The 13,105-nt window shown below is 45.1% G+C and overlaps 1 protein-coding gene across 2 annotated transcripts; it reads right to left on the bottom strand.

The window, feature by feature from the left end:
• Positions 1-3,251: 3,251 nt before the first annotated feature.
• On the bottom strand, positions 3,252-11,654 carry LOC149450377 (E3 ubiquitin/ISG15 ligase TRIM25-like). 2 transcript variants are annotated; one of them, XM_089692070.1, is made up of 2 exons: positions 10,985-11,654; positions 3,252-4,177 (listed from the first exon to the last, which is right to left on the bottom strand). In XM_089692070.1, exons 1-2 carry the CDS (start codon positions 11,652-11,654, stop codon positions 3,252-3,254), a joined length of 1,596 nt encoding a protein of 531 aa, XP_089548196.1. The 2 variants fall into 2 exon arrangements, with proteins under 2 accessions (XP_089548196.1, XP_089548197.1); XM_089692071.1 differs by having other exon boundaries at positions 10,994-11,654.
• Positions 11,655-13,105: the final 1,451 nt, after the last annotated feature.

Here is a 13,105-nt window from a genome sequence, read left to right as displayed (position 1 = left end):
GAAGGTTGGGGGTGGGATTTGTGCAAGTAGGGGAGGTTTTCTTTGTGGGGTGGGGGGGGGGGTTGTGCTAGCAGGGATGATTGGGGGGATTTGTGTTAGGATGGGGGATTGGGGAGAATTTTTGCTGGGAGGGGGGAATTAGAGTGGGGGGAGAGGATTTGTGCTCAGAAGTGAAATTTGAGGTGAGGGGTAGAGGATTTGTACTAGGCGGGGGGAATTGTTTTCAGGAATGAGTGGATTTGAGCTGGGGGGTTGGGGGGGGGCACACATTTGTGCTGGGAAGGGGATTTCAGCAAAGAGCAGATTTGTACTGGGAGGAGGGGGAATGCTTAGGGGATAAGCAGGCAGATTAGTCCATTTTTTGAGGGGGAGGGGATTTTTGCTAACACATAATGCTCATACATCTGGGGGGGGGGGGGGGCACAATTCAGCATGTTCACCCTGGGCTCTAGATGATCTTGTCCCGGCACTGCTGGTCAGTAACACATCTTCTGTATTAGAGCGCCCCCACTCTGGAGGAAGGAGCACAGGGGGCAGCTTTGGACAGCAGCATTATCTGTCTGGGGGGAGGGGAGTGTTAAATGGACTAGCAGATTTAAATACACTAACAAATTGAAGCCAAACTCCAAGCAGTTACACCAAACATGCTTTCCCTTTTAGGATAAAGTTTTTACATAAATAAAAGCTGAGTATTGTAATCACGCCTGTCATTGGCAGATGGTTTGTCTCATCCCTGTAACCGCTATATCTGGAAGAGAGCTTGTTCCTTTGAAAAACAACAGACATACTGGCAGGATCACCAGATAAAAATAGAGGAAAGAAAGCCTAACAAATAAAACGAATGCAGCCGTCACATCTAAGAATTGGTAAGCTGCAATATAACAAATGTTTCCCTTTGGGTTTAATACGGCTTTGAGGTACAGAATGTCCTTCCCTTATAACCACTTTACAGAATAAAATATTTTCACCTTTCTAGATGACTTATTTATAACAGTGAATAACCATCCAGCATAATCTCTGCTGTTCAGCAGTCAGACGGGTAAAAGGGCCATAAAACCGACTCATGATTAAATCTTCAAAGGGGTTGTAAACCCTTACCTATACCCAGTGCAGTGACTGGCCTCAGGAGATACACAGGAAACAAATCCTCCTATGTAAGTTGTACCTGTGTATCTGCAGTCTTCTCTTCTCTACATCTGTTCAAAGTGCAGAATTTATACAGCTTGTCTAAAAGTTCAGAAAACAGAGGGCGGGAGCTAAAGTTACATAACCCCCAACCCAGGGGCGTATTTGCCGCAAGGCAAACAAGGCGTTTGCCTAGGGCGGCACTTTTTAGGGGGGCGGCGCTGTGCCGCCCTCCCCTTCCAACGGAAGGGACACTAAGTACAGGGGCGGGCAGGGGGCTGCTGTGTCTTACCTGGCTCCGGTCCCAGTCCCACGATGATCCAGTCCAGGAAGCGCTGCTCCTTCATTCTCTCCGGCCGCTCCATCACTCGATGTACGTGCTGCCGCTCGGCTCCGCCTCCTCACCGGTGATTGGGCGCCAAAACTGTAGCTCAGGAAAGGCACACAGGCGGCCAATCACCTGCGAGTAGGTGGAGCCGAGCGGCCCCGCAAACATCGAGTGAGGGAGCACCCGGAGTGAATGAAGCAGGACAGCTGACCGCCCGGTAAGTGTACCGTGCTGATGGTGGTGCTGCATCCAGGCATGCTGGCTGCAGCAGCACCTAGGCTGGAGCAGGGGTCAGCAAGGTAAGTGTCATTGGGAGGAATAGTGCCCCATCGTTGGTGTCACTGATACTAACGATGGAGCACTATTCCTCCACTCACTGACACCAACGATGGGGCACTATTCCTCCCCCACTGACACCAATGATGGGACACTATTCCTTCCAGCACTGACACCAATGATGGGGTACTATTCCTCCCACTGACACCAATGTTGGGACACTATCCCCCCCCACTGACACCAATGACGGGGCACTATTCCCCCCCACTGACACAAAAGACGGGACACTATTCCTCCCACTGACACCAAAGACGGGATACTATTCCTCCCACTGACACCAAAGATGGGGCACTATTCCTCTCACTGACACCAAAGATGGGGCACTATTCCTCCCACTGACACCAATGATGGGACACTATTCCTCCCACTGACACCAGTGATGGGACACTATTCCTCCCACTGACACCAGTGATGGGGCACTATTCCTCCCACTGATACAAATGATGGGGCACTATTCCTCCCATTGACACCAATGATGGGGCACTATTTCTCCCACTGACACCAATGATGGGTCACTATTCCTCCCACTGACACCAATGATGGGGCACTATTCCTCCCACTGACACCAGTGATGGGACACTATTCCTCCCACTGATACCAATGATGGGACACTATTCCTCCCACTGACACCAGTGATGGGACACTATTCCTCCCACTGACACCAATGATGGGGCACTATTCCTCCCACTGACACCAATGATGGGACACTATTCCTCCCACTGACACCAACGATAGGTCCATTGCACTGACGGTGAGAAGGAGTCATGTGAGCAGCGGCGGACTGACCATTTGGAAACTCGGGCACTGCCTGAGGGCCTGGGGTCAGTACAGGGCCCCATGAGATTCCCCTGGTACCTTTTTCCTATGAAAAAAGCCTATGTTTTTTGAGTTTGGGCAAGGACACAGGGGCCCCATGATCCCCTATTGCCCGGGGGCCCCATGAGTTGTCAGTCCCCCCCTGCATGTGAGATTTCTGATCGGTGCGGATTACAGGCTACTGACTTCTATGGGAACCGTTTGTAAACCGCACATGTGTGAACGGGATAAAATCCTGACCTGAACCTTTCCTGAACCTGATGTAAACCTGATCTGAACCGCTGAACAACTACTGTGCCAATTAGCTGTGAATCCTGAGCTTCAATCCGCACCGCACATGTGTGAATCAGCTCTTTATTGGGTCACATCAGGCAGACCCGTATACTACACAGCTGATGGGAGATCTAAAGGTTATTGTACAATCAGATTGTATAGTGTGTGATCAGCCTAATGCTAAATAACCCCCCCCCCCCAAATCTTGCCTTGTTGGATGTGGAAGTGATGGAGGACACTCTCCTCGGCTGAGATCTACCAGATCTACCGATTGAAGAAATATATTATCTCTACAAACGGTGTCATCCTATGAACCAGATTCACATTTCTCAGCAGATTTCACCAGATTCAGGTCAGATTTCCTGTCATATGATCATTTTACACGTCTCCTGACCCCCCCAGAGATCTTTATACAACCTTTTCTTACGTACAACCCGGCATGGAGGGGCTCAGTGAAGGTGGTGGTGAAGGTGTGGAGGTGTCTGATGGGGTCACACAGATCATAAAAGGACAGCTGCCCGGCCTCATAATCCACATAGATCCTGACTCTATCAGGGGGGGTATCGGGAGATATGGGGATTGTTTTATCATCATGTAATAGATAACACTCACTGTTATACTTCCTCAAACTCCAGGACTTGTTATTACATCCAATCACTGACTGCCCTCCTCCCCTCTCTATACTGGGATAACACATCCCGACTCTGCACTCTCCCTCACTGACATCCACTTCCCAGTAATGTCGCCCCGAGGAAAAACTCTGACTGCTTAATACCTGTTCCCAGAACTGAAATCTCTCTGGTGTTTCTGGACGATTCTGCTCTATATCTGACCTGGATGCAGTTTTCATGTCATCTGATATCTGTAGATTATTCTGAGCTGTGTTCACATCCAGTAATAAGTCTGAAGCTTCCTGTATATTGAAGCATACATTTCCCCCTTTTATCATATCAGATATCCCTGTGTGTAATGTGTGTGAGATTCCAGCCCCATCCAGATCCCCTCCATCATGGAGGAGTCTATCATGTCTCTCTCTGTCCTCATCATCTCCCTCCTCAGTATCACACAAGTCCCCTGTGTCTGATTCCTGGAGGACAGTCAGGGGGTCGGTCATGTTACACAGCTCCTCAATGTCCCCCATCTTCCTGGACAGATCCTTCTTCTTTATCTCCAGTTGATGGATCATCTCAGACAATGGACATGAAAGCCGCTCTTCCTGGCTGGCGATCTCCCTCAGGACTCTCTTCTCCAGGTCCTCCAGTTGTCTCCTGAGCTCTATGAACAGGGCAGTGACTCTCTCTGTTAGGATGAGAGAAGGAGAAGAAGCGCCTCTAAGTGCAGCATAACACTTTAATGAAGATGAGAAGTAGGAACCCTCCCATGTATGAGGTACAAGTAATGCATGAAATAAAGTGGTGTGGTGTAACATGGGACAGGAGGGGGTTGTCATCGGTGTCACTGAGCTGTCATCGGTAACAATGTGTCAGCGTTCCGCTGGAGCAGCGTGGTGGCTGGAGGGGGACAGCTGTGGAGCCGGCCGGCGTGCACGTCCTCCTCAAAGCCGGGGGGGAACGCACACTGGAACGCAGCGATGACGTGGGCGTGATGACGTCAGTTACCCAAGGTGCACTGCGACGCGTTTCGGAGCATGCGCTGGCCTGGAGAGGCGGAAGTGCGCTCCTTTATCAAGCCGGGGGAAGTGGGAGTCCGATAGTTGTATATATACGGAGTTAATCCTCAGAGGGGCTGATTGGCAATTAATTAACCAATTGTTTCAGCAATAATGTGATCATACCATTGTTGTAAGGTGACACTGTGTGGTTAAAAGAGTACGGGAAGAGAATTAAAATTGTAAATGGATGAAAAAATAAGAAGTTATTAATAATGAAAATAAAATGGTATGGGAAAAAATTAAACGGGAAAATGGAAAACAGAGGAAATGAAAAGAAAAAGGAAAAGACATTTGGTTATCAATATTTATAAAATCTGAATAAAAATAGAATGGTCAAAATGAAAAATAATAATGTAAAATCAAATGTAATTATATATATGTAAAAAATAAAATATATAAAATGTATATATATATATATATATATATATATATATATATATTAAAAAATATGTATACACAAAAAATTATAAAAAACTATAAAATAAAAAAATAAATAAAATTAAAAGACATGAAATATATATAATATATATATTGGGAAATTTAAAAATAATAAACTGTAAAAATTACAACATTTAAAAAATAATGAAATATAAAAATGAAAAATAAAAAATAAGTAAATAAATGAAAAAAAAATTAAAAATTAAAATTAACAAAAATTAATTGAAAATTAAAAAATAAGAATTAAAACAATATATATATAAAATTAGATATGTTGCACACAATGGTGTATGCTTGGTGAAATGGCTCATAAATTTAGCTATTGGCATAGGATGTGAAGATCACCTTGCAACAGTGGTATATAAAATAATTATGTGAGTAAAAAATGCAGTATAACCATGGTAACGGTAATGATGATAATCAAATACAGGTGAAACTCAAAAAATTTGAATATCTTGCAAAAGTTAATTTATTTCAGTAATGCAACTTAACCACCTTCCGTCCGGCCGTTGTATATAAACAGCTGGATGGTGGCACTGCAGGGTTGGGTAGCCGTTTATAAACGGCCTCCCCGCACCCTGCTTGTGCACGCTCCCTGGGAGCACGCAGCACCACAATCCGGTGCCCGCTGTGTTCTCCGCACACAGTGAAACACTGATCATCGGATGGGACCTCTGTACGAGGGCCCGATCATGTGATCACTGATTGGCCAATCAGTGATCACATGCAAAGTAGTAAGCAAGATGTCACTTGTGACATCATTGCTTACTACGTGTGAAATCTGTGAATTATCACAGAGGACACATGGTACAAGGCTATTCACAACAGCATCGTACCATGTGACAAGCTGAGACCAATCACAGCTCACTCAGTAGTTCTCAATGGCTGCAGGAATGCAGACAGAGAGAAAGAGAAATGATTTCTTTTACATCCTATATGGGTGTAAAAGCAATCAATGTAAAAAAAAAAAAAAAATCTTCATCACCCCCCACAAGTAGTACAGTGTCACCATACTGCTAGGGTGACAGTATGTAAAAAATAAAAAAATAAAAATAATAAAAAATAAAATAAAAATGTAAAAAATTTATTTTAAAAATTATAATTTTTGGTTATAAACTAATTTGGCTTATTTTTTTTTACTAAAAAGATAACGGAATACATTTTTGGCAATATTTATTATGAAATATTATTTATTTGCAAATTTTTATAAGAAAAACACTTTTTTTCAAAATTTTTGGACATTTCCATTTACATAGCAAAAAAATAAAAATCCCAGAGGTGAATAAATACCACCAAAATAAAGCTTTATCTGTCTCAAAAAAAATGGTAAAAAAATCATATGGGTACAGCGTTGCATGACAGCGCAATTGTCATTCAAAGTGTGATAGTGCTGAAAACTGAAAATTGTCCTGGTCAGGAAGGGGGTAAAAGTGTCCGGACTGGAAGTGGTTAAAAGGTGAAACTAATATATGAGATAGACTCATTACATGACAAATCTGCTTTGCATCATTGTGATGATTATGGCTTACAGCTCATGAAAACCCCAAATCCACAATCTCAGAAAATGAGAATATTCCATGCAATCAATAAAACACGGATTGTACATAGAACAATATCGGACCTCTGAAAAGTAGAAGCTGCATATGTACTCAGTATTTGGTTTGGGCCCCTTTTGCAGCAATTACTGCCTCAATGCGGCGTGGCATGGAAGCTATCAGCCTGTGGCACTGCTGAGGTGTTATGGAAGACCAGGATGCTTCAATAGCGGCCTTCAGCTCTTCTGCATTGTTCGGTCTCATGTCTCCCATCTTTCTCTTGGCAATGCCCCATAGATTCTCTCTGGGGTTCAGGTCAGGCGAGTTTGCTGGCCAATCAAGCACAGTAATCCCACGGTCATTGAACCAGGTTTTGGTGCTTTTGGCAGTGTGGGCGGTGCCAAGTCCTGCTGGAAAATGAAGTCAGCATCCCCATAAAGCTGGTCTGCGGAAGGAAGCATGAAGTGCTCCAAAATCTCCTGGTAGACGGCTGCATTGACCCTGGACTTAATGAAGCACAGTGGACCAACACCAGCAGATGACATGGCTCCCCAAATCAACACAGTCTGTGGAAACTTCACACTGGACTTCAAGCATCTTGCAGTGTGTGCCTCTCCATTCTTCCTCCATACTCGGGGTCCTTGGGCCTCTCCATTCTTCCTCCATACTTGGGGTCCTTGGGCCTCTCCATTCTTCCTCCATACTTGGGGTCCTTGGGCCTCTCCATTCTTTCTCCATACTCTGGGTCCTTGTGCCTCTCCATTCTTCTTCCATACTCTGGGTCCTTGTGCCTCTCCATTCTTCCTCCATACTCGAGGTCCTTGGGCCTCTTCATTCTTCCTCCATACTCTGGGTCCTTGGGCCTCTCCATTCTTCCTCCATACTTGGGGTCCTTGGGCCTCTCCATTCTTCCTCCATACTTGGGGTCCTTGGGCCTCTCCATTCTTCCTCCATACTCTGGGTCCTTGTGCCTCTCCATTCTTCCTCCATACTCGGGGTCCTTGTGCCTCTTCATTCTTCCTCCATACTCGAGGTCCTTGGGCCTCTTCATTCTTCCTCCATACTCGGGGTCCTTGGGTCTCTCCATTCTTCCTCCATACTCGGGGTCCTTGGGCCTCTCCATTCTTCCTCCATACTCGGGGTCCTTGGGTCTCTCCATTCTTCCTCCATACATGGAGTCCTTGGGCCTCTCCATTCTTCCTCCATACTCGGGATCCTTGGTTTCCAAATGAGATGCAAAAGTTGCTCTCATCAGAAAAGAGGACTTTGGACCACTGAGCAACAGACCAGGTCTGTTTTTCTTTAGCCCAGGTAAGACGCTTCTGACGTTGTTTGTTGGTCAGGAGCGGCTTGACAAGAGGAATACGACATTTGAAGCCCATGTCCAGGATCCGTCTGTGTGTGGTGACTCTTGATGCACTGACTCCAGCCTCAGTCCACTCCTTGTGAAAGTCCCCAACACTTTTGAGTGGCCTTTTCCTGACAATTCTCTCCAGGCTGTGGTCATCCCTGCTGCTTGTGCACCTTTTTCTTCCACACTTTTCCCTTCCACACAACTTTCTATTAATGTGCTTTGATACAGCACTTTGGGAACATCCAACTTCTTTTGCAATCACCTTTTGCGGCTTTCCCTCCTTATGGAGGGTGTCAATGATGGTTTTCTGCACAACTGTCAGGTCAGCAGTCTTCCCCATGATTGTGATTCCTACTGAACCAGACTGAGAGACCATTTAAAGGCTCAGGAACCCTTTGCAGGTGTTATGGCTTAATTATCTGATTAGAGTGGGACACTTTGAGCCGAGAATATTCCACCTTTTCACAATATTCTCATTTTCTGAGATTGTGATGATTATGACTTACAGCTCATGAAAACCCCAAATCCACAATGATGACAAATCACGGCTTGAACTATCTTGCTTTGCATGTAATGAGTCTATCTCATATACTAGTTTCACCTTTTAAGTCGCATTACTGAAATAAATGAACTTTTGCACCATATTCTAATTTTTCGAGTTTCACCTGTAGAATAATGACAATATTACAAATATGAAAAGAAAAATAAAAGTATTATTATTATACTCAATTTATGGCGTCAACAGTTTGCTCAGCGCTTTACAATATAACGGGAGACAATACAGTAACAATACAGTTCAATACAAGAGGGATTTGAGGGCCCTGCTTCTTGGATCTTACAATCTAGGAGGGAGGGGCTAGTGGTACAAAAGGTAGTAACTGTGGGGGATGGACTGGTTGGAAAACTGGAAGATTCCAGTATTAGCTGAGGGCAGGATAGGCTTCCCTGAAGAGATAGGTTTTCAGAGATTGCCTAAAAGTGAGCAGAGTAGGCAATAGTCTGATAAATTGGGGTAGAGAGTTCCAGAGGATGGGGGAAGCTCTGGAGAAGTCCTCGAGACAAGGGAGCTAGAGAGTAAGCAGTCTTGCAAGGAGCGGAGTGTGCGGTTTGGGTGATATTTAGAGACAAGATTGGTGATGTAATTTGGGGCAGAGTTATAAATGGCTTTATATGTTATTGTTAATGTTTTGAATTTTATCCGTTGGGCAATGGGAAGCCAGTGGAGGGATTGGCAGAGAGGGGTGGAGGACACTGAATGGAGGTCAGTGGAGGGATTGGCAGAGAGGGGTGGAGGACACTGAATGGAGGTCAGTGGAGGGATTGGCAGAGAGGGGTGGAGGACTCTGAATGGAGGTCAGTGGAGGGATTGGCAGAGAGGGGTGGAGGACACTGAGTGGAGACCAGTGGAGGGATTGGCAGAGAGCGGTGGCAGATACAGAACGGTTAGTAAGGTGGATGAGTCTGGCAGCAGCATTCATGATAGACTGAAGAGGGGATAGCCTGCGATGAGGTCGGCAATGAGGAGGGAGTTACAATAGTCGAGGCGAGATATAACAAGGGAGTGAAAAAGTTACTTAGTGGTTTCCGAGGTTAGGAACAGTTGTATCTTGGAGATGTTGCGGAGGTGAAGTCTCCAAGATTTGGACAGTGATTGGATTTGGGGCTGAAAGGACAGATGGGAGTCTAGGATTACACCTAGTACCCTGGCATGAGGGGAGGGACTGATGGTTGTGTTATTGATCTTGATGGAGAAGTCAGTGGGGGTGGCGGGGGCTGGGGGGAATACTAAGAGCTCAGTTTTGGAAAGATTGAGTTTGAGGAAGTGGAGTGACATCCATGCCGATATGTCACTTAGTAGGTTAGTAATGCGAGAGGAGACTGAAGGGGTGAGGTGAGGTAGAAAGATAGATTTGTGTGTCATCAGCATAGAGATGGTACTTAAAGCCATGGGAGTTTATCAAGTGACCAAGGGAGGAGGTGTAGATGGAGAAGAGAAGGGGTCCAAGGACAGACCTTGAGGGACCCCTACAGAAAGAGGGAGTGAAGAGGAGGAGGCAGCGTTATAGGTAACACTGAAGGAGCGCTGCGATAGGTAGGAGGAGAACCAGGAGAAAGCAGAGTCTCTGAGACCAAGAGAGTGGAGTTTTTTTAGGAGGGGATGGTCAACCGTATCAAAAGCCGCAGAGAGGTCAAGTAGTATGTACGGAGTAGTGGTTATTGGTTGGGATGAGTACAGAGTAGTGGCCATTGGTTTTAGCAGTTAGTAGATCATTAGTGAGGTTTAGTAGGGCAGTTTCAATGGAGTGTAGTGAGTGAAAGCCAGACTGTAAAGGGTCAAGAAGATTGTTGTTGGTGAGGTGGGAGCTCAGGCGATTGTAGACTAAGTGTTCTAGGAGTTTAGAGGTAAATGGCAGCAGGGAGATGGGTCTTAGGTTGTTCAGGTTGGTGGGGTCCAGGGAGGGCTTTTTAAGTATGGGAGTGATGTGCGCATGCTTTAGAGGGGAGGGGAAGGCACCAGTAGAGAGGGAAAGATTGAAGATGTGAGTGAGGGAGCATAGGATGGAAGAGGAGGGTGACCGTAGTAGTTGTGAGGGGACAGTATCCAGGGGGCAGGTAGTGAGACGGGCTTCTGAGAAAACCTCAGTGACCTCTTTAGGAGTAGCAAGGTCAAAAGAGGAAAGTTTTGAGGGAGGTTTAGTATAAGGTATGCTAAGTGGGATGGATGTCTGTGCAGTGGCGATGCCCCTACGAATTGCGTCAATCTTGTTTTTGAAATGATTTGCAATCTCATGAGCAGTGAGTGAGGTACTGGGTGGGGGTGGAGGTGGAGCAAGTAGAGCATTAAAAGTAGAAAAGAGACGACGAGGACTGGATGACAAGGTATTAATAAGGTAATAATAATAATAATATATAAATGTAGGTACGGGGAATGGAATTATTTTTTATTTATGAAGCAGCGGGTGGATGATGCATAGATATGATCACAATGTTGTGGTAGAGGGACCATATAATCTGGGACAGAGTTGGGAAAATTCAAAAACTGGAAAAAATAATAATTAGAAAAATTAGAATATAAATACAAAATTATAAATGAAAAATTGTTAGACCTGTTAGACCAGCTGATTTTTCTTGTACTTTTCCCTTACGTTCCTGCAGACTCTGGACTCTTTTCTCCGTCTTCTCTGTCTCTGTCATCAGTTTCTGCAGAACGTTTCTCAGTTTCTGTTTCTTCTTCCCAGAAGCCTCATCCAGAGTCTCCACCTTGTGTCCCTGGTGTTCTCCAGCCAAACTGCAGGACACACAGATACAGGCGGCATCTACAGCACAGTAATATTCAAGAAGTTTCCTATGGATGGCACATTTTCTGTTCTCCATGGAAGTGGTGGGGTCAGTTAGGACATGTTCTGGTGACTTGCTGTGGATTCTCAGGTGATTATCACACAGAGAAGCTTCACAATGCAGACAGGATCTAACAGCGGGTACAGGAGAGTGAATGCAGTAAGTACAGAAGATTCCAGTCTTCTTCTCATCTGGCTGAGTAGACCGGAAGGTCTCCACTATGTTACGTAGTGCGATGTTCCTCTGCAATGCAGGCCGATCCTGGAACTCTTCTCTGCACTGAGGACAGGAATAACCTCCAGACCCCTCCTGTGTATCCAACGATCGATCAATACAGACCCGGCAGAAGTTGTGTCCACATCTCAGCATTACAGGATCGGTATAAATGTTCAGACAGACGGAACAGTCCAGCTCCTCTCTCAGATCAGCAGACGCCATCGCTGACAGCAGAAGAGAGAAATGAAAGTGAAAGTCTCCGACACAGAAAATCTAAAGGTCGTCTCACATTTCTCAGCACAGGGCGGGGCTGAGCTGGTGTTGCAGTTTTATCTTCAGGAAGTTTGTGGATAAAGCAAATGTTTATAAATTAAAGGGATATATTCCGACATTTGTGAACTGATCTCTGTTTTTTTTTTATACGTCATATGGATTATAAATTGTAAATTGCATCTGCAGACAAGACATAAAACTGGGTTATATACCGCAGCGTGAAATGCTATTGGCAGGTTTCTGTTTGTTGTATTTTGTGGTTAAGGCTGAGTTCACACACAAACGCACAGGAATGGCTGCATTTCCCCACCACATAGCAATCCCACTGTGTTCATGCCATCTGCTGCTGGTGTCAACTAAAAGTTAACAACACCACAAAAGCAGGTGGCAGAACAAATTGCATTTGCTTGAATCAGATCACATGGGTATGAACATCCTTCCGATCCAAATCCAGCGTGGTAAAAAAAGGTGCCTGCACTTCTCCATGTGGATGTGGTGTGATATGAGCCATACAAAATGATGGGATCAAATTGCCCCGCACAGAATGGCATGTGATTTGCACAGGAATGTGGTGCTATTCCTGGGTGAATATCATACGATGTGGTGAATCACATCAGTGTGAACCCGGCCTCAGAAAAAATCATTTCCAAAGTTAAAAGAAACCCGTCCTGAGTGATATATGGACGGTGTTACTGGTGACCTTCTTTTAGAACATTTGGGTGAGAACATTCAATCAAAAATACTTGTTCTAAAAAAGTGTTGGAGTCAGAAAGCTGCATGACAACCAGGCAACTAATATTTGAATGTTAGAGGTCCTCAATGGCAGCTTTCTGCTTCTCTTTAAGACCTGGTTCACATGGTGCGTGAAATGCAGCGAATCCTGAACGTTTCCCGCACCGCATTGCAATCGCACGTCGTCCATGTGATCTGGTGTGGGTGTCATGTAAAATTATTGGCACCCCGAAACAGATCGCAAAATGCAGAGTGATTGCCAAAAATCGGATCACATGGGTGTGAACCATGCAATGTGAAACAGGTGCTGGAAAAAAGGGTCCGCACAGACATTGCATGTGATATGCAGAGGAATGGGGGAGGGGGGCTCCGCCTGGAAAAGTATGAAGCCCGAAGTTGGGCTTTAACAATGCTGCCAATGGGTTTCTATGCTGTGATGCCTGTAATAACTTTAATAACCCTCCAAGTTATTTTGCCCCCCTCTTTTGGAGCCCCTCAAATTATACAAAGGGTTTTGACTCCTGACAAACTCCGATCTAAATAAAATTTTAAAACCCCAACATTGCACAAAATGAAAAATTCACAGAAGAAGCGGGAATAGTAAAATAAAGACACTATAGATAAACCCTTCTGTGCCATGGCCAAAACCAACAACACCCAAATTGTCT

Source organism: Staurois parvus, unplaced genomic scaffold (genome assembly GCF_062004578.1).
Source record: "Staurois parvus isolate SC_StPar_1 unplaced genomic scaffold, SC_StPar_1.0 ptg000575l, whole genome shotgun sequence".
NCBI classification, from domain to species: domain Eukaryota; kingdom Metazoa; phylum Chordata; class Amphibia; order Anura; family Ranidae; genus Staurois; species Staurois parvus.
Note: the sequence above shows the minus strand (reverse complement) of the source record. Positions and strands in the feature narration are given on the sequence as shown.

Excerpts from the sequence above, each read along its gene's own strand:
- LOC149450377 (XM_089692070.1), bottom strand. The coding sequence starts at position 11,654 with ATGGCGTCTGCTGATCTGAGAGAGGAGCTGGACTGTTCCGTCTGTCTG. Across the intron at positions 4,178-10,984 it reads AAAATCAGCTGGTCTAACAG|AGAGAGTCACTGCCCTGTTC; the intron begins GTCTAACAATTT and ends TCATCCTAACAG.